Raw genomic sequence first — 19,491 nt, 5'->3', positions numbered from 1 at the left:
CTGCTAAACCTCTATGATCGGAATGTCATTGTAAGCAGATCAAGATCCCTATAGAGCTAGAGAAAAGGAGGATGAAGTATTGTTACCGGAATTCCCATACTTAAGTGCAATAGGTGTGCTGATGTATCTGGCTAGTTGCAGTAGGGCAGACATAGCGTTTGTAACAAACCTATTTGCATGATATAATGCAGAGCCAACTAAAAGGCACTGAAAGGGTGTGAAGCATATTCTGTGTTACTTGCAAAGTAGCAAAGATCTAGATCTGTTCTACATAAAGAATCAGGACCTAAATCTGGTTGGATACGTAAATACTGGGTATCTGTCAAACCCACACACAGCAAAATTACAGACTGACTATGTTTTTCGATGTGGTGGAACTGCAATATCATGAAAATCACCCAAGCGAAGTCTTGTATCTACTTTGATGAACTATTAAAAAATAATAGCTTTATAAAGCAACACGAGAATGCGCTTGACTTAGAAGAGTGATCAATCACATCCAGAAATCATATGATTTGAATACTATTAATACCCCTATCATTATCTATGAAGATAATGCTGCATATGTTGCACAAATGCAATCGGGATACGTGAAAAGTAACTCAACGAAGTATATCAATGCTAAATTCTTTTATGCTAATAAATTACATAAAATGAATGAAATAAAGATAATGCATACTAAACCATATGAAAATCTTGTATATTTATTCACTAAATCTCTCCATGCATCTAGTTTTAAAATATGTGTCCGTAGCATGGGATGATGAGGCTTAGAGAGTTGTACATTTTATGGGGAAAATTTCTACATAATACCGATACGAAGAATTAAATCTTAGTCAAGAAGATTAAATACCCAAAGTTAATCATAAAGATTATATGAAGTATTTTAATAGATAATACTTTTTTCACTTAGATGAGTGTTTGTGAAGTTTCTTATGATAAAGTTTTTAATGAGATAATTCATGTGATTGTCACCAGCTATGTACTTTTTTTTTCTAATTTTCAGTGAATTTTTGGAGAGTTTTAATAAGACATATGTATTTAATGATAAGTGACAAGAGGAGTGTTAAGAAATCTAGAATTTTACAACCGAATGTGGGTTCGTCTCGATCTCTCGAGAGATTATATTGTATCTCTTAGGTTTTTTTTAATATAAATACAGGTGTGAATCTTTCATTATAGAACACACATGAAATACAAAGAAAAAAGGTTTTTCCCTGTATCTCCTTTTATAATTGTTCATTGTTTGAATCTTTAACTACCCTTGTTTGAATCTTTAACTACCCGACAGCAGAGGTTTACCACGAAAAGACTAGTGGCGAGAGGCCGTAGGGTGCCCGAGCCTGACTGACCAGGCGCTTGCAACTAACAGCTGCTATCTACCTGGACGTTCGTAATTCAGTCGTCTCAACAAAAAGCCACGATCCTGCAATCCAAGCAGCGATTCCTGGAAGTTGTTCACTGCTCAATCCTTTCAACATCCTGTCTCAACAAAGAGCCTTAGATCATCTCCAACAGGATCTGCAAATTTGAGGTTCTAATGCTACAGTACTTTGCGGGCTACTGTAGCACTAGAAATAATGCTACAGTACTTTGCGGGCTACTGTAGCAGCTTATGTGTTAAGATGGAATAACGCTAGTTGTAGACATGCAGATCATTCTAAGTCCATTTTCAACCTTAATTAAAATGTGAAAAAAATGTTACTAAGAAGCGAATCCTAATCAGAAAAAGGCTTGCTAAATTATATTAATCACACTAGCCGGCAACTGTACCAACCCAAGGCAGGGTCTGAGAAACGATAAAAGCTACAGCTGATCTGACAGCCGTTGTTCCCGGTGGGCTTATGTGGTATGATTTCATCGGAAGAAGATTCTCTGATATAACTTTGCTTCCATTCCGAATTCGGAGAAGAAGAGCCGATACAACTTTTCCGGCCGTAAGATCATCTCCAACAGCTACCTCAAATTTTCATCTTCAAAATACTATTACAGCATCATCTATCCTTAACACTGTAGCAGTGATGTATCACTGAATATAGATTCGGTTGAAGACGAATTTCCAGTGCTACAGTAGCCCGCAAAGTAATGTAGACGAATTCCCAATGCTACAGTAGCCCGCAAAGTACTGTAGCATATTCGTCTCCAACAGAATCTATATTCAGTGATACATCACTGCTACAGTGTTAAGGATAGAGGATGCTGTAATAGTATTTTGAGGATTAAAATTTGAGGTAGCTGTTGGAGATGGTCTTACGGCCGAAAAAGTTGTATCGGCTCTTCTTCTCCGAATTCGGAATGGAAGCAAAGTTATATCAGAGAATCTTCTTCCGATGAAATCATACCACATAAGCCCACCGGGAACAACGGCTGTCAGATCAGCTGTAGCTTTTATCGTTTCTCAGACCCTGCCTTGGGTTGGTACAGTTGCCGGCTAGTGTGATTAATATAATTTAGCAAGCCTTTTTCTGATTAGGATTCGCTTCTTAGTAACATTTTTTTCACATTTTAATTAAGGTTGAAAATGGACTTAGAATGATCTGCATGTCTACAACTAGCGTTATTCCATCTTAACACATAAGCTGGCTATTAGTTGATGATTCACTAAAGACAAGGGTTATGACTTGAATTTGAGGAATCTCGGGGTCGAGATTCTCTTAGGGGAAGAGGTCTGCAACATCCTCAAATTATGGGAGGTTTTTTTCACGAGTGTTTGCATGGTTTTCGCGAATGTTTGCATGGTTTCGCTCTGAGTCCATCAAAGTTTTCATTGTATTTTCCTGATTTTACTGGATTTATTGAGCCTCTTTCATTTAGAAATGTTCTTTTGCAAAATAAAATGTTGCACGTCCATGGATCAGCTAGCAGCCCAGCCCATCTACAATTAGACCAGAACATGTCCAGCCCATTAGAACATATCTCTATCCAGTCCGTTGTCTCCTTGCCGAAGTGCATCAGGCCGTCCGGCCCTTCGCGCGTGCGAAGACGAGCGGTCAGGCGCTCGCTCGCCGACGGCCCTTGACGGCTTGACGCCAGTCGTGCGCTCTGCCTCCTCCGACTGCTCAAGGAGACAATGCACTGGTAGAGAGACGTGCTAAAGGGCTGTACATGCTCTGGTCTAATTGTAGATGGGCTGGGCTGCTAGCTGATCCATGGACGAGCTTACTAATCTTGCTAGCTTTAGCTGTCGGGGCCGTTAGAGGAGCACGGCCAGAGGAGGAGCTATGCCCTTTCGCCGACACTGTGCTGGGCCAATCGAGCCTTGCTATTTCGTGCGCTCCTGACTTCCCAACTCGCGCATCTCCCTGATAGCCCCACTTCTTTTCTTTTTTGATTTTTTTCCCTCCACATCTTTCCTTTTTTATTTTTTTAGCTTAAAAAGTTTTGAGAAAAAATTTATCGAGAAAAATTATAGAAAAAATTATCGAGAAAAAGATACCGAAACACTAATAGACCGGCTCGAGTGTGCCACAACTTACTTTCGGATTGAGCCGTGACTTGGAAATTCAGGCGCGCAGAAAAGAATTTCGGGTGCCAATCTCCCTTTCCATCGCATGGTTTGGTGCCCAAGTTGCTCTGCTTAAATCTCGCTAGCCTTAGCTGTTGGGGCCGTTCATTTTGAGCCCAAAAAGATCCTGATCCCGACCTCACTCTTGCAGGAAAACAACAGCAGGAGCCGGTGCTGGAAGCTCCGCAAGTGGGTCTGGTGGGTTATAATTCTACTAGTCCAGGATCAGGCGGTGACAGTGCTTTCGCGCGTTAGATTGGCTAGACTAGACGCCGGCCTCCTCTTTGATTGAGCAAATTGCGCTGCTAGTTGCGTCCGCTTTTGGCATTGCACGAACCACGTTAACAGTCAGCATTAGATCAGGCATCTGCCAAATACAGTAGCGTACAAAATGAGGAATTCCTGGGATCGAGCCATGGAAATTGGTAAGAAACCATGCAGTTCTCGCATGAATTGTGCTTCTGTAATTCCTCGTGTTCCAAACTGCATGGCCTTAAATTATGAACACGTGGAATGCAAGAGCTTCACAAGAAAGAGGCCAAATCCTGTAGAATTCAGGAAAATCCACGTGTTACAAACGGGCCTGTGAATTTGCAAAAGATCATGGAGGAGGACATTTGTAAGACTATGTTGTACGGATTCTACCATTATTACCATGTACAATCTAGATATTTAAAATTAACATATTAAAAATATTACTATGTATTTAATAGCTATCCTACCTTATCGTAATTATTATTAACAAAATACTACTAAATACAGCATATTCTAAACCTAAACCCTAGGTCATACCACTAAACCCTAGATTTAGTGCTACTTTACTCACTAACAAAAATATGAGAATAAAAGAAATTACCGGAAAATACTCTTCAAATCCGCCGGTCGAAAACAGTTGAGCTTCGCCGCGCTGTCTTCATCTCCTCTCTTCTCTTCTTCTCTACTTTTCTCTTATTTCGAATAAAATGAGGATTTTTTCTCAATTTAACGTCTTATATAGAGGTGAGAGGAGGGGAGAGGTGGCACGAGGTTGGCTTCTAACCGCCCACAGAGAAGGCGGTTAGACCCCTTGTCACCCTCTCAGGGGTGGTTAGTTCATCTGCCCTCTCAGAAGGTGGTAAGGAGTCTTTACCGTGGCAAGTGACTAGTTTTGTAAATACTGTTCTGAGAAATCTATTTATTTAAATTTTTAATAAAAAATATAAAAAAAAAACTCCCGGATAGAGAGACGTGCTAAAGGGCTGGACAGGCTCTGGTCTAATTGTAGATGGGCTGGACTGCTAGCTGATCCATGGACGAGCTTACTAATCTTGCTATCTTTAGCTGTCGGGGCCGTTAATTTGGAGCAGAGGAGCACGGCCAGAGGAGGAGGAGCTATGCCCTTTCGCCGACACTGTTCTAGGCCAATCGAGCCTTGCTATTTCGTGCGCTCCTGACTTCCCAACTCGCGCATCTCCCTGATAGCCCCACTTCTTTTCTTTTTTGAAATTTTTTTCCCCTCCGCATCTTTCCTTGTTTAAAAACTTTTTAATTTTTTTAGCTTAAAAAGTTTTGAGAAAAAATTATTGAGAAAAAATTATCAAGAAAAAATATCAAGAAAATTATCAAAAAAAAGATAACGATACACTAGTGGACCGTCTGGAGTGGACCACAACTTACTGTCGGAGTGAGTCACGCGCGCAGAAAAGTATTTCTGGAGCCAATCTCCCTTTCCATCGCATGGTTTGGTGCCCAAGTTGATCTGCCTAAAATCTCGCTAGCCTTAGCTGTCGGGGCCGTTCATTTTGAGCCCAACAAGACCCTGATCCCGACCTCACTCTTGCAGGAAAACAACAGCAGGAGCCGGTGCTGGAAGCTCCGCAAGTGGGTCTGGTGGGTTATAATTCTACTAGTCCAGGATAAGGCGGTGACAGTGCTTTCGCGCGTTAGATTGGCTAGACTAGACGCCAGCCTCCTCTTTGATTGAGCAAATTGCGCTGCTAGTTGCGTCCGCTTTTGGCATTGCACGAACCACGTTAACAGTCAAAATTAGATCAGGCATCTGCCAAATACAGTAGCGTACAAAATGAGGAATTCCTGGGACCGAACCATGGAAATTGGTGAGAAACCGTGCAGTTCTCGCATGAATTGTGCTTCTGTAATTCCTCCTGTTCCAAACTGCGTGGCCTTAAATTGTGAACACGTGGAATGCAAGAGCTTCACAAGAAAGAGGCCAATTCCTGCAGAATTCAGGAAAATCCACGTGTTACGAACGGGCCTGTGAATTTGCAAAAGATCATGGAGGAGGACATTTGTAAGACTCTGTTCGTACGGATCCTACCATTGTAATTGAGCAGCTAAAAATATTGCCAACTTGCTATCGGAGAAACTGGTCGGCATCAAACCTGAGCATTCAGGTCGGTGCACCAAACCCATAATGGGACGGGGATATAATGCGGTCGCTCATTGAAGCATGTACGCAGTTGGGCGAGTCAAAGCATTTTTTTTTACTCCACCTTCTAGACTTGGAGCCTTTGTTGACCGCTGAGTCAGCGCAGCGCTCATTGAAGCAAATCGATCAAAACCTTGTAGCCCCAGTCATCCTCTCCTACTTAGTTTCGAAAAAAATGACGTCTTCCTCTACGTGTTCGTAAAGGCATGCAGCCTCCTCCGAGACTTCCAAACCGAGCGGCTCTATGGATGCTCGGAATTGGATTCATCCATACATATGCTCACTCGTTCAAAGGAGAAGATTTTCAGTTCAAAAGAGAGAAAAAAGATAAAGATTTTGACCGGCAGGTGGCAATAGTCAAATCAAATCTGCAGATTCACTGGGGCCAGCGACTTGATATGCATCATGGAAAAATCCTTAAGCTCCGTAATAAGTCTCATTTCTTTACACTTTGCCATCCCTCGTCGCATGTTTTTTTTTTTGGTTTATTTAACGCTACACGAATGTATATGTTAGAGTATTATGAAATACAAGTTGATTTTTCTCGTCAACAGCCGGCTCCTATTCCACGTCTCAAGGCATGCGGTGACTACCTCTCATGAGTCAAGACTAGTGTCAGAGGGAGCTAGAATTGAACACGGATTTTGATACTTCAGTGTAATCACTCATTAACTATTCAAATGTTTCTCCCTTATTGTTTACCATGCCCTAATAATGCCAGCCTTGAAGCTAATTATGTCCTGATGCTGTGTTAGATTGGGTTGCTATAGAGGGAATCAAATCTGTCCGTACAGTATTTTTAGCACCGACACGGGGATACAGATCCATAAAGAGATCTATTTGTTAATTATGTCGTGGCTCACACGGTGATGATACGATCTTAGATGAATTGTGCAGTTGTGCACCTAAAGTTTCTGGGCAATGTCTTTTTCAAGCAGCTAGCTGTCCACTAGCTACTTCCCTGATAGAGCAGATTGTTTAATTTTAGGCTTTTGATTTAGAGGATAAGTTCCGACAGAAATCTGCAAGAACATTGTCGCCTATCCGTCGAGATTCTCTCTCTTTCTCTCTCTGTAATCAGGAGATTTCATGGACTAAAAAGAAGCATGATTACAACCAGATAACAAGCACTCTTGCAAGAGAGCAGGTACCTCATCGAGCCACACATACCTCTCCCTCTTGGACAAGAAACTTGCTTAGCGCATAAGTGAGCATCCTGAATACATAACCTACTAGTGAAATGTAAACCAAAGGCTAGAAGACTGATGTTCATTAGGAATTTAAGGTGCAACCAAATGAAAAGAAATTGTCAAAATGTGACTATGTCAATACGTTAGCGTGAGTACGTTCGGGGACACCCGGGGGGGGGGGGGGGGGCGATGGTGGTGGAGCGGAGGACCCAGCAACGCCTGATCGACCGCAGCGTCACCTAAGCTCCAGACTCGTTGGTGTATCAAAGACATCGAAGTCTGACGCCTGAACGCCTCTAGGTTTTGAGCCTTCGGCCTCCTCCGCAGCACACTGATGGGCCATCCTCTCGTCCTCCTCCTCCTGGACACGTTTACGGGATACTGCTTATTGCTCCTCCGCAGTGCACAGCTCACGGGCTAGCCTCTTATCCTCCTCCTCTTGGGCACGTTTACGAGACACCACTTCTTGCTCCTCCTTCGTATCATCATTGGAAGGTCATTGTGTCCAAGAGTCGTCTAACGATACCAACTTTGCATCATACATAGTAATTCATATTGTTCATTAATAAATGAAAAAATCTACAATTTACAACTGAATAAGTGCTGGTTTTATAACATGCCATCCATTGTGAGGATGACAAGTGGAACCTAGTCCCACATGTCATTGACACACCGGTGGCATATCGTAGAGCAGGTAATGCATTCATTAATATTGTGTGAATTGCGGAAATGGAATACATTGTCAAGCCCTTTGGTAGCCTTCCTCCTTGTCGCATACTCTCTGCTTGATGGTAAGGTGTTATCTGAAGGTCTCGCACGAGTGGATGGCACGATCGGTTCATGAAACTCGCTATTTGGGTTGATAACATGTTCCAATAAGAACCTGACTATCTGTTCTTGAAAGGCATGTATTTCAACAGGTTGTAACACACTTATGCATAGTTTGGAACGCTGCGTTTGAAGAATCAAAAGAACTAGTCCTTGAACACATGTAAAAATTGTAAAGAAGGCATCGATATGTTATTTTATACCTCAAGGTCATTGAACCTAACAGCGTCTCTGTCCGGGCTGAATGCGTGTATGAAAGTAAGAACATAAAACGCGCAGAGATTATTACCGGGTGGATGCCTCATACACTTCAAGAGGAAAGGATTTGTCAGTGGAATGAATTGACCCTTTGTATTCAGTAGGAAATGTAAGACATGAATATGTATTATGTATCGAAAAAGTCAGTTTTTACAGCGTACTCCTTCCTGAATGGAAAGTGGATAACACTCTTCTTGTGATATCTTGTGTACACCCTGTACGTGAATATAAATATCAATTAAACTTAGATGCAATCATTGAGAAGATTAAATGATCGAGTTAACCTGTTTAGCATGTCGATGAGGTGTTGGTAAGTCGTCTGATCTCTCTTTGCTAAGTCCAACACAATGATCTTGCTCAAGTCTGGGTGGATGACAAAGAGGATCTAATGAAAACTATAGAATATGTCACCATAGCAAATTAGTACTAGAATCGAGTTGCCCATAAAATGAGGACGTCCTTGTGCGCAAACACGTACTCATAGCTGTAGGGTAAGAGTATGAATTTCTTGTATTAGTGGTGAAGCAGACACTTCAATAGGTAGGCCTCGGTGAAGTATGGATTCTTTGTTACAAGTTTCTGGTTCACAAGGCCAGGATCGAGCAATCCTATTTTCTTATCTAAGTCTTGTTCGTATGCTTGGATCTCCATTCTACGAAAGAGAGAAGTTAGCTATGCAATTACAAGGTTCAAGATCATATAACATGAAATTACAAGGTTCAAAATCATATAACATGAATTATATGCATAAGTCACTTACAGAGTTCACGCTCTGACTGTAGCCATATCGAGGGCATCTTCCTTGTACAATTCATACAAGTGCAAGAATTCTAATCAGAAGAAGCTGTCCCCGTTGAGGAAATATTCTTCTTTGTATCTCACGAGGAACGTTTGAAAACCCTGCCTGGACTACTCTAAGTATGATTGATGTAATCGATGCATTTGAGTTGTAAGGTTTTTTTTTTATATCTGGTTTGACCAAAGATTTGCCCAACTCAAATGGCTATATAACATCCAACTTTGATATATCCACTCCTATAGTAAGTCGTACTAGTTCTTCTGCTGTTAATCTAGAAGAAGCCGGGAAGTTCGCAATGCTTGGAGCATCCTTAATGATTGGGCCTAGTTTGCTCTTGGTCTGCATCTTGCTGGTGCGTTCATAGTCAGTCGGTGGCTTACTTGAAGCTGACCCTGTCTATTTAGCTTTGGCTATTTTCATGAAAAAATTCAAGGCATCTTCAGGCACAACATGTTTCAATGGAGGTGGTGAGGATGAAAATGAGATGTGACATTGGCGTCCACAACCTTTTTTGTTTCCTCAGTAGTGAGTGAATAGACATCTTTGGATTCCGCCAACTTCTTAGATGTCACCGACTTCTTAGATGATGTCGTCTGCTTAAATGTTGCAAAACCTGATCTTATTTTCCGAGCTGATGGCTGGCTTCTTGATGGTGCTGGCTTCTTGAGTGATGGACTTCTTCGAGGCGATGGCTGAGGAGGTGGACTTATTTTGGGAGATGGTTGAGGAAAGGTAGATCTTTGAGGCGACGACAACCCGAGGTGTAGTGGAGACTAGAGATTCTCGGGAGCTGTTCCTGGTGGAAACACTATATAGACATTCTCCCACACGTTGAATGTGTGCTCGTTCTCTCCTATAGTGTTCACCCCCTCCTCTGCGAGGTAGTCCACCTCAACATGGCTGTATTGGTCAACTGCCTCATCTACTTCGATCGAGGCGTAGCCCTCTGGTATCGGACGTCCGTGCAAATGTTCAGGGAGCCACAGGGATAAGCCATACCGGAAGCCACATTGATGGTAATGTTTCTAGCACCAATGTGTAGTTCACCAATGTGTAGTTTACACGGTGTTCATGCTGTGATGAGGTCCACGGGATAAGTGATGGGGTCAGCTCCCGGAACTCCCGTGGACGTACAGCTACTCCGACAACCACCGGGGCTGGAGCGCACAAACTCAGGAGACGTTGCCGGCTGTTCCTGTTCACTCACAATCCACACTGTTCTTGTACTCTGCGCTCACATGGCTCACATCGTACATCCATCTTCTGTCCATCTACAATTATATCATTATTGTAAATCCAAATTCATAACATCTAGAACATTCTGCGATCACCAACAAATAAATTACCTCATCATCTCCTACGGTCAATTGGCCCGGGTTGGAGGAGCCGCATTTTGCATGCTTTCGATGAGTATTTGTTGGTGCAATCCCTAAATTTTTTTTTATTATTCAACACCTTATCTATGACTCATTAAGGAAATATGAAAAATTAATACGCTCATACATAGATATAATTGTATCTTGCTACATACCTAAATATTATGGCAAAATTTTCTAATTCATTAAAAATCAAAATGAATACGATCATACCTAAAGTTTCTATATTGGGAACATGCTAATTAATTAAAATAGAAAAAATATAATTAGAGCTTTCTACATACCTAAATATCATGGATAATTTTTTTAATTTACTAAAAATCAACCATAAATATGCTCATACCTAAAGTTTCTATATTGAAGCTTGCTAATTAATTAAAATATAAAAATATAATTAGAGTTTGCTATATACCTTAATATCGTGGCTAAATTTTCTAATTCATAAAACCTAAAAATAAATATGCTCATACATATAGCTAATGTAAATCGATAATAAAGACATTTTCCACTAGAATTGAAGTTTCCATATCATAAATGAGGTATAATTGCATCTATATTGTCTCAAAATATCATGGCCATAGGTTCATCTCCATCATTTCAAAATCTAGAGCAATTTAGCAGATAAAATTCAAATAGAAATGGATTGAAGAGGAAGTTACACACCTTAGAATACCTAGGGTACGAGGATTTCTCAAAATTTTGAAGCCACCAAGATCCTGGAGAGCAAAATAGCTGCCACCGAGCAAGAACAGAGCTCCTCTCTATTGTGCTTGAGCTTGCGGAAAGAGAGGATGACTTTTATATAGCTGGGACATCACTGCTGGCTCATTTAACCAGCCGACAGTGATGTTATGCTATCACTGTCGGTCGGTGGATTAAAATAGCAGTGATGAGGGAGCAAGGCATCACTACCGGCTCAATACATCGATCAGCAGTGATGATCTTTATCACTACCAGTTCATAAACAACTTAGCAGGTCATCGATGAGGTCATCCTGTTCCACTACCAGTTTAAACACCCAGTTTTGTCTTCTCCAGTCCCAATGATTCCCTGGCCTTGACCCCTTGACTCTTGATCGCCCACCCACATGGCTGCTCCGATCCGTTTGGTGTCTGGCAGCTCCTCGGCGACCTAATGAAATCTCATTCGTAGCCATGCGTGGTTTGCGTAGGTAGCTAGCTTGTTGCGTTCGGAACATGGTTAGCTAGCCTACCTCCTGATCAATGCTGACTGTGAGCAGGATTAGTTTAAGCAAAAGGCAGCGAAGAGAATAACAGACTCGCCTAACACGCCATGCAACTAACCTCCAGAGTACAGACATGCAAGCATTCGGGTCTCCGTTTCTCCCAAGAGAATATACTTCCCATCGGTTTGCAGTTTGCTCAAGAAGAGTCTACTGGATTCGATCGCATGCATTCGTTATAAATGGGCGGAGGTACAGGATAGTTCGAGTAGAGTCAAGACTATTTTGTAATTTTGGTTTTTTTTAAGTACCTCGCATTTCTGGCTTAGCCCGATCGGCAGGAAAAAAAAAAAAGACCCGCTCGGACGCAGGGCAGAAGATCTACATACGGTCCCCCATCTCCCATGGGTCCCGATCGATCCCCATCCGGATCCGGATCCCTGGCTTGCGCACAGTAAACTACGAGGCCAGATCCAGTAATCTAACATATATTGTGACGTTTTACTGTAGCACTAAATCTGATCTATCCATTTTCAATCTGACAACTCATAGCGAAATGAAGTCACTGACTACACTTCGTTGTGAAGTCAGCGATCTTCATCCTCCGCATCCCGGAGCCAAGGTGCCGACCCACCGCGTCGAGATGTTGACCTGTCGCACCGAACCGTCGACCCGCCTTGCCGACCAACACAGGCAGAGCGGGTGCAGGTACATCGTGAAGTATGCCGATGGATCTAGGTCTGGAGCAATTTTGCGTACGAGACTTTATTGGCCTGTTACAGCTAGCACCATCGGCCACCGGAGTGGCCTGTTGCCGTTCTTCAATTGATATACATATTGTAGTGACTCAGGCTGATCAAGGTATTTTTGCTAGAACATTACAGGTCAACAGACGGTCAATTATCATCAACTCGTTTATTGATTTGAATAATAATGCATATGATAGATTTTCAGATCCTGTTATTATCTACCAGACTTATCTTGCAACATGCAGGGATATTCAGTGTGATCCAATTGCATTGACGGCTAACTTCATATTTGTTGCACATGATTCTATTTCTAGAAAATATGCTCCAGTAAATCATCTTTCACCAGAAATTAAAAGAAAAACAATTATTTGGAGAAAGAGAAGCACATGATAAGATGAGAAAAAGGAAGAGAGAAGACCAGAAGGGAGGGCCCACAAAGGCTGAGAGGCTGAACAACTCAAAATGGGATACCTAAGCTTCGTGCTGAGGCTGAATGTGTTGCTCATAGAAGGTTGTGATTTCTCTGTTTTTTCTACTTTAACTGGTAGAGATAGCATCATGCCGAGGGATACACTCATGGAGAATGCTCTTATCTGGTAGCCTCAGCAACGAAACTTGCATGGATGAATATTTGGTGGTTTCTTGATGCACCGAGCATTCGAGCTGCCTTCTCAACCGCATATGCCTTTGTGGGGGCATATACCTTATTTTCTTGAAATCGATCATGTTGACTTTTTAAAATCGGTAAGTGACTAGCATTATTTTGGGCGGTTCCTAGTAATTCAAACCCTATCTAGGGTAAGTTGCAAGAAGAATTATTCCTTGTTTGCCTATGTAAGTTAGTACTAACAACCTCAAATTAGCATTTAAGATTTTTCTAGACAAAAATAATGACATCATGCATTGTTTGGCTATGTGATCAAGTCCAATTCTATAATAATAAATTCATTGTCCTATCAACCATACGTATAGCCATATCGCCGTGCTTGCTCGGTTGATGTAGGAGACTTTCTTCGATTCAAATCATGTGTCTTGTACACTAAGCTTGACAATCCAGAGCAACCCCTAGTCAATCTGAAAGTTGTTGCTCATGTAATAAGGCCAGAGCTCCAGAAAAGCGAGGTAAGCCCAGTATCTCACAACGTACATTTCACTCCATCTTCATAATCAGTAGTTACGCATTGAAGAATGGCTTGAAGATTCGGAATGTTTTTCCCTCTACTGAAGAAGAGGCACTGTGCATTTTTAGAGCGCATGGATGCAAAAGGTTTATTTAATTAGTCCTTCTGCAAAACTAATTATTTTGGCCAATGTGGTACTTAATTTTACGTAGAGTTCTAAAGTAAGTATTGTAATTTTATATGTATCAATCTATGTAAGATTTTATTTCATATTTAGATTATTTATATCGCACTTTTCACAAATTTCAAATTTATTTATTGAATTTATAATGTTGAGAACTTTTAATATTATTATATTATACTTAGCAAAATTTATACTTGTATATTAAATTCGAAAATTTCCACCAGACACATCTAGCGATTAAATCTTGGTTCCGCGACTGACGTTATAAGTACCATCTGATCAAGTTTTGATCGTCTTTTGGCCAGAGAGAGAGAGAGAGTTCTGATCGTCTTGCACCATGCATGCTTGTCTAGAAAGGTGTGCATGCAACACGGTCAACTGATCGATCACTATCCCGTCAAGAAGGTTCTGCTTATGCATGTGCATGGCTAGAGCTGAAGTTCGTTCAGGTCAGCATTCAGCAAGCACAAACTGGTTCTTCGATCCTGTACCTGATAACATCAATAGATCAGCGGAAGAGTCTCGCGACATCGCTCCGGTGGTCATTTGCATCAGATCAAGAGGAAGGCCTGCGCTCGGCGGTCGGCGGTCGGCGGTCGGCGAGCCTTGGCTCGCTGCTATGCTTTAGGTGGTGGTGTTGGTTGTTGCATGTATCGGTTGCTCGCCAGTTCTCGTTGCTGTAGAGAGGCGCGGGTAGAAACCTGCTAGCTCAAAGTTGTAAATCGTATGTCGTTCTCTATTCCTTTAACCGAACTAGTAAGATGATTCAGACTAATAGCATGATTAGACTTGTTTATTTTATTAGATATTCTTTAATTAAAAATTAATCGCTTTAGCTTTTTATAAGATTAATGTCATTTAAGTGCAAAACGTATAAAATTCGAAGATGAAATAAAAATTATGTTAACAAAAAAGAAAATTAGTTATGCTCCAAAATTGTACCTAAATCATTTCGATTCGTATATGTTTTGATCAACTATCAAAATTATACATCAGGTTTGTTTTACTTGCGTGCTGTGTCTTACCTTTTAGCTGCTTGACGTGATGATCTTAAGATACACAGTGCTTCTTAATCTATTATCTTAGTATGAATTTTAATTTTTAATTTTATAAATTTTAGCTATTGATTAATTATATCTTATATAGACTCTTTATGTAGGTAATTGATTTTTATAATAACTTGATTTTTATAATAATTTGATTTTTATAATAAATTGATTCTTTATGCTAAGTGAGCTGAAGGGAGTAACAGACTAGTCTATAGTGAGTAGAAGATACTAAAAATATTACTCTATTTGACTTCATACCTGCTTATTTTATTTAAATAAGGACAGAGTTCTTGTACGCACCACTATTTTAATGGATTGAATTAAAATACTAATTAAATAGATGCACAACATTATTAATTAAAAAAATTGAATTTGTCAATTTTTCGGTGATTTGTGATTTTAATCGAATCTTTTTGTCCAACCTAAGTTTTTTTTAATCTTTTCAAAATTTATTTTTTTTTCCCTTTTCCTTTCTTTTTCCTTCCTTTTTCTCTCTTTAACCTCATTGCATCGACACCATACTTACACATATGGAGAGTATGCATGCACTAAGCCATCACCCTGCACAATACTAGCACAAAGTGCCACCACTAGATCATCATGTTATTAAACTAATTAAATAATCTAATTACACTGACTAATCAAATTCATATTAATTACTATTATACAATCTACTTACTCTGACTAAGAAAAAATTACTATTATATAAATTCATGCTAATTATTATTATACAAACTCATGCTAATTACTATTACACTGATTAAGCAAATAATTGAACTAAGTAAATAATTAAACAAATATAATTAAACGGATTAAACAATATACTTACTTTAATTATTATTATTGATGCAAGTATTAATTAATACATAATTTAAGTACTTACTATAACTCGCGCTACTACTACTTCTCACCTCAAGCTGATTCTCCTCTCCTCGTAGTGTTGTACTCTTCACCGTGTGTTTCTTCTCCTCTCCACGCGCTACACTGTTGTTCCTCCCCTCCTCTCCTCCTTTACTTGCATTTCTACTCTCCTCTCGCGTTGCGGCTCCTTACCAACACGCTTCATTTTATAGCGAAACACGTCAACACGTGGACTAAGTAATAAACACGGGGACAATAGCACGTGGGTTAAAAAACCGACAAAAGCGAAATGACGCGACATGACGTGACTGGGCGCACCAAAAACAAAGACACAACGTGACGCAAGTACCACACTTGGCCTGTATTCGGCACTTAAGATGCCGAATGTGATATGGTGCACCGTATTTGGGGTGCCGAATACAGGTCGGACCTATCGTTTTTAGTGCGTCAGGTACTAGAATTAATTTTTCGGTGTTTGATGTGCCAAATACAGGTGCTAGATTTGTAAATACGATAATATATTATCTATTTTAGCAAATGATGGCGTTTATTACATATTTTTGAATTTTTGCTAATTTTTATCTTTTGTTTTAATTTTATGAGTTTTGTCGCTAAATACCACTAAACTTGTAAAAAAACTAAAAAACTAATTTTTAATTAAATATTATAGTAATAAAATATTGTAACGAGTCTGTATACGCTACTAGTATGATCAGCTTGCTGGTTATCGTATTTAATATAAACTTTTTAGTTTAATCTGGACAGTTATATACGTACAAGTACAACTCTGTATGTTCGTACGTGACAGCGAGGAGTACTCGTTGCTTTCGGCTGTTTTGTTCAAAGGGAGCTTACGTGAGGCCAGGATCTGGTCAATTGCTTAGGTCATCTGCAAAGCGGACCCAAGAAGGCAGAGCAATTTAGGTACGGGTTCCTTTGCACCTACCGATTCCAGGACAGGAGGAGGCTTCGTGGCTGCTACGACTTGCCTTTTTTTTCCCCTATGACTTTTCAGTTCCGAGGGCACTAGGATTGCTATGGGCTCAGCCATATTAGTCCGATCCCGTGTGTATGATGGCATGGGCGGCCTGTTAGGCTCTGGGGTTGGAATTAAGCACCAGCGTGACACACTGACACGTTGGTGATTTGCTAGCTTAGTTCAGAAAGTAACCCTGGGCAGATTTGAAGTGTGAAAAGCATTTCTATACGCTTCTAACAAAGTGCAGTAACCAACAAATGCAAATATAATCAAATATGTGGTACGTCCAGCCAAGGTCCAAGTCGATCGCTAGCTTGGCTTGGGAACCTGAAACACCCCACAAGAAAGTTTGCGCAACAAGTTACTCCATACGAATTCGTCCACTTTTCTAAACTGAGAACCACTCTTACATCTTTTTGATCGGAGTGTTAGATTCAATTAGAAAGACCAAACAGATTGGACATGTAGACTGGGCTCTGGAGACCAAGCCCCCACGTACGTACGCGAGAACGATTCTCACACAAAAATGAATCGTTGGACTAACTAGCTCCGATTGGCAGCTACCCAGTCCTGCTGCGACACGTACTCGGGTCCTGTGCTGTTCTCCAGTCTCCACAGCCGAAGATCCAAACCTCGTATAGTCAACCCCTCCATCTAGCGGGAGTTGACCCAGCTTCTCCATTTGCCGAGTTCAAACCCACACAAAAAGGTCTTGAATTCTTGATCATTCTTCTGCCTCAAGCTTCCACATCCACACTTACCAATCCCAGCAAAGACTGTGAGACGGTCACGTATCGCGTCAGCAAAGTCCTGTGCTCATCTCCAAGAAGAAGAAGAAGAATAGTCTTGTGCCGAACCAACCGGCTCCACGCAAGTTTCAACGCTGCCACGAACATGCTTGCGCAATGGGCTGTTGGCTGGCTCACGGAAACGGACGCTGCTCTCCCTCTCTGTTAGACTGTCTCCGTCTCGCGTTCCACGAATGTGCCTGCCGCGCCGGTTCCAACTTCTTTCCTCCGTGTAAGCGCGCTACTGGCTGTGTCGTCGCTGTGCATAGTCCACGCGAACCACCCGCGGCCGGGGCTATAAGTAGTGGTCGGCCCGCCGGGCAGTCCACGGCAAGAAGAGCGCGCACACGCACACACATTTCCTGTGTGTTGTGTGAGTTGTGACCTGTACATACATGCACGCTAGCCTCGCCTCGTACGCGACAACCATGCCGGTCCTCGACCTCCTTCCGGAGAAGGCGCACGCCCACCAGTCCGCCATGATGCCCTCGTGCCATGGCTGGGACGGCAATGGCGCTGCCGTCGCACCCACCCCCATGCCCAAGAGGTACTACTGTGTCCATGGCGTTTTCTCTTGTTGGCTAGCGGTCTTCTTCTTCTTCTTCTTCCCCTGTTTTCCGGTGAGTTCTTGTGGCTAATGCTGGTGACTGGTTTTGTCGCGCAGGCTGGACGGGAAGGTGGCCATTGTGACCGGCGGCGCGGGGGGGATTGGTGAGGCCATCGTGAAGCTTTTTGTGAAGCACGGGGCCAGGGTGGTCATCGCGGACATCGACGACGCGGCGGGGGAGGCGCTGGCGGCCGCGCTGGGACCTCAGGTCAGCTTTGTGCGCTGCGACGTGTCCGTGGAGGACGACATGAAGCGCACCGTCGACTGGGCGGTGGCGCGGCACGGCCGGCTCGACGTGTTCTGCAACAACGCCGGGGTGCTGGGCCGCCAGACGCGCGCCGCCAAGAGCATCCTCTCCTTCGACGCGGGGGAGTTCGACCGCGTGCTCCGCGTCAACGCGCTGGGCGCCGCGCTCGGCATGAAGCACGCGGCGCTCGCCATGGCGCCGCGCCGCGCGGGGAGCATCGTCTCCGTCGCCAGCGTCGCCGGCGTGCTCGGCGGGCTGGGGCCGCACGCCTACACCGCGTCCAAGCACGCCATCGTGGGCCTCACCAAGAACGCTTCGTGCGAGCTCGGTGCGCACGGCATCCGCGTCAACTGCGTCTCCCCCTTCGGCGTCGCCACCCCGATGCTCATCAACGCGTGGCGGCAGGGACACGAGGACGCCGACGACGCTGACATCGACATCGACATTACCGTGCCGAGCGACGAGGAGGTGGAGAAGATGGAGGAGGTGGTCAGGGGCCTCGCAACGCTCAAGGGCCCCACGCTGAGACCCAGGGACGTCGCCGAGGCGGTGCTCTTCTTGGCCAGCGACGAGTCCAGATACATCTCCGGCCACAACCTCGTCGTGGACGGCGGCGTCACCACCTCAAGAAATCTAATCGGGCTGTGAATGTGATTAACTACATTGAAACAGTACTGAGTTCTCGTTCGTCTAGATGGTGGGACAGTTAGAAGAAAATTTAGGTGGTGCAATTGTACTCGAAGTTCATTTCATTTGGTTGATTGATTCAACAAAGTGTTGGTCTTGATCATCTGAGCATTGCCGTTGCTTTGGAGTTGCATTTTTACTGGTTGGTTTCTCTCGCTGCCTCTGCCATGGCTAGGAGAAGAGAGCACTTCATTTGCTCGATCGAATAGTCCCTGTCCCTGGCGCCAAACCGCGAGAAGTATTTGTGAGCAGTTAATTGGAGCTGACAAAACAAGTGGAAAATACCACAAATATTGGCGAACAGTAGCATAGCTGTAGAGGTACGATTGAACAGTACAGTTACGTCTGGACTCTGTATTGGAGTTCTGTGTCTGTGGCCCACTTGCGATTTGCGAGTGTTTCTGCTGAATTTTTTGGCCCACACATTTTGTATGCGGTTCAACGGTCTTGAAATAGTTCACGAGATTGTTGCTGTTCGCAACTGGAGTGTCAGCAATCCATGAAATCGAAAATAATTTCATGGTGTATGCGCTGAACAACTAAACAGGTTGCCACAAAATGCAGGTTCACCTTTGTTTCAGAGCTTCCAGGAGTAAAAGAACATGATAAGAAGTTGTAGAACAGATTCCCAATGCAGTTTCAGAACTGAAAA

The 19,491-nt window shown here is 42.7% G+C and overlaps 1 protein-coding gene across 1 annotated transcript; it reads left to right on the top strand.

Annotated features, from left to right (window-relative positions):
- The first annotated feature begins 17,631 nt into the window (after positions 1-17,631).
- Positions 17,632-18,942, top strand: LOC133916289 (sex determination protein tasselseed-2). Its single transcript, XM_062359906.1, has 2 exons — positions 17,632-17,845; positions 17,963-18,942. The coding sequence occupies exons 1-2, from the start codon at positions 17,694-17,696 to the stop codon at positions 18,798-18,800; spliced, it is 990 nt and encodes a 329-aa protein (XP_062215890.1). The 5' UTR covers positions 17,632-17,693; the 3' UTR covers positions 18,801-18,942.
- The last annotated feature ends 549 nt before the right edge of the window (positions 18,943-19,491 follow it).

This window comes from Phragmites australis, chromosome 4 (assembly GCF_958298935.1).
Source record: "Phragmites australis chromosome 4, lpPhrAust1.1, whole genome shotgun sequence".
Lineage (NCBI taxonomy): Eukaryota > Viridiplantae > Streptophyta > Magnoliopsida > Poales > Poaceae > Phragmites > Phragmites australis.
Note: the sequence above shows the minus strand (reverse complement) of the source record. Positions and strands in the feature narration are given on the sequence as shown.

What these genes read in the sequence shown, in the direction of transcription:
- LOC133916289 (XM_062359906.1), top strand. Translation starts at nt 17,694, where the DNA reads ATGCACGCTAGCCTCGCCTCGTACGCGACAACCATGCCGGTCCTCGAC. An exon ending in CCCACCCCCATGCCCAAGAG is followed by an intron (nt 17,846 to 17,962) that starts GTACTACTGTGT and finishes TTTGTCGCGCAG; the next exon opens with GCTGGACGGGAAGGTGGCCA.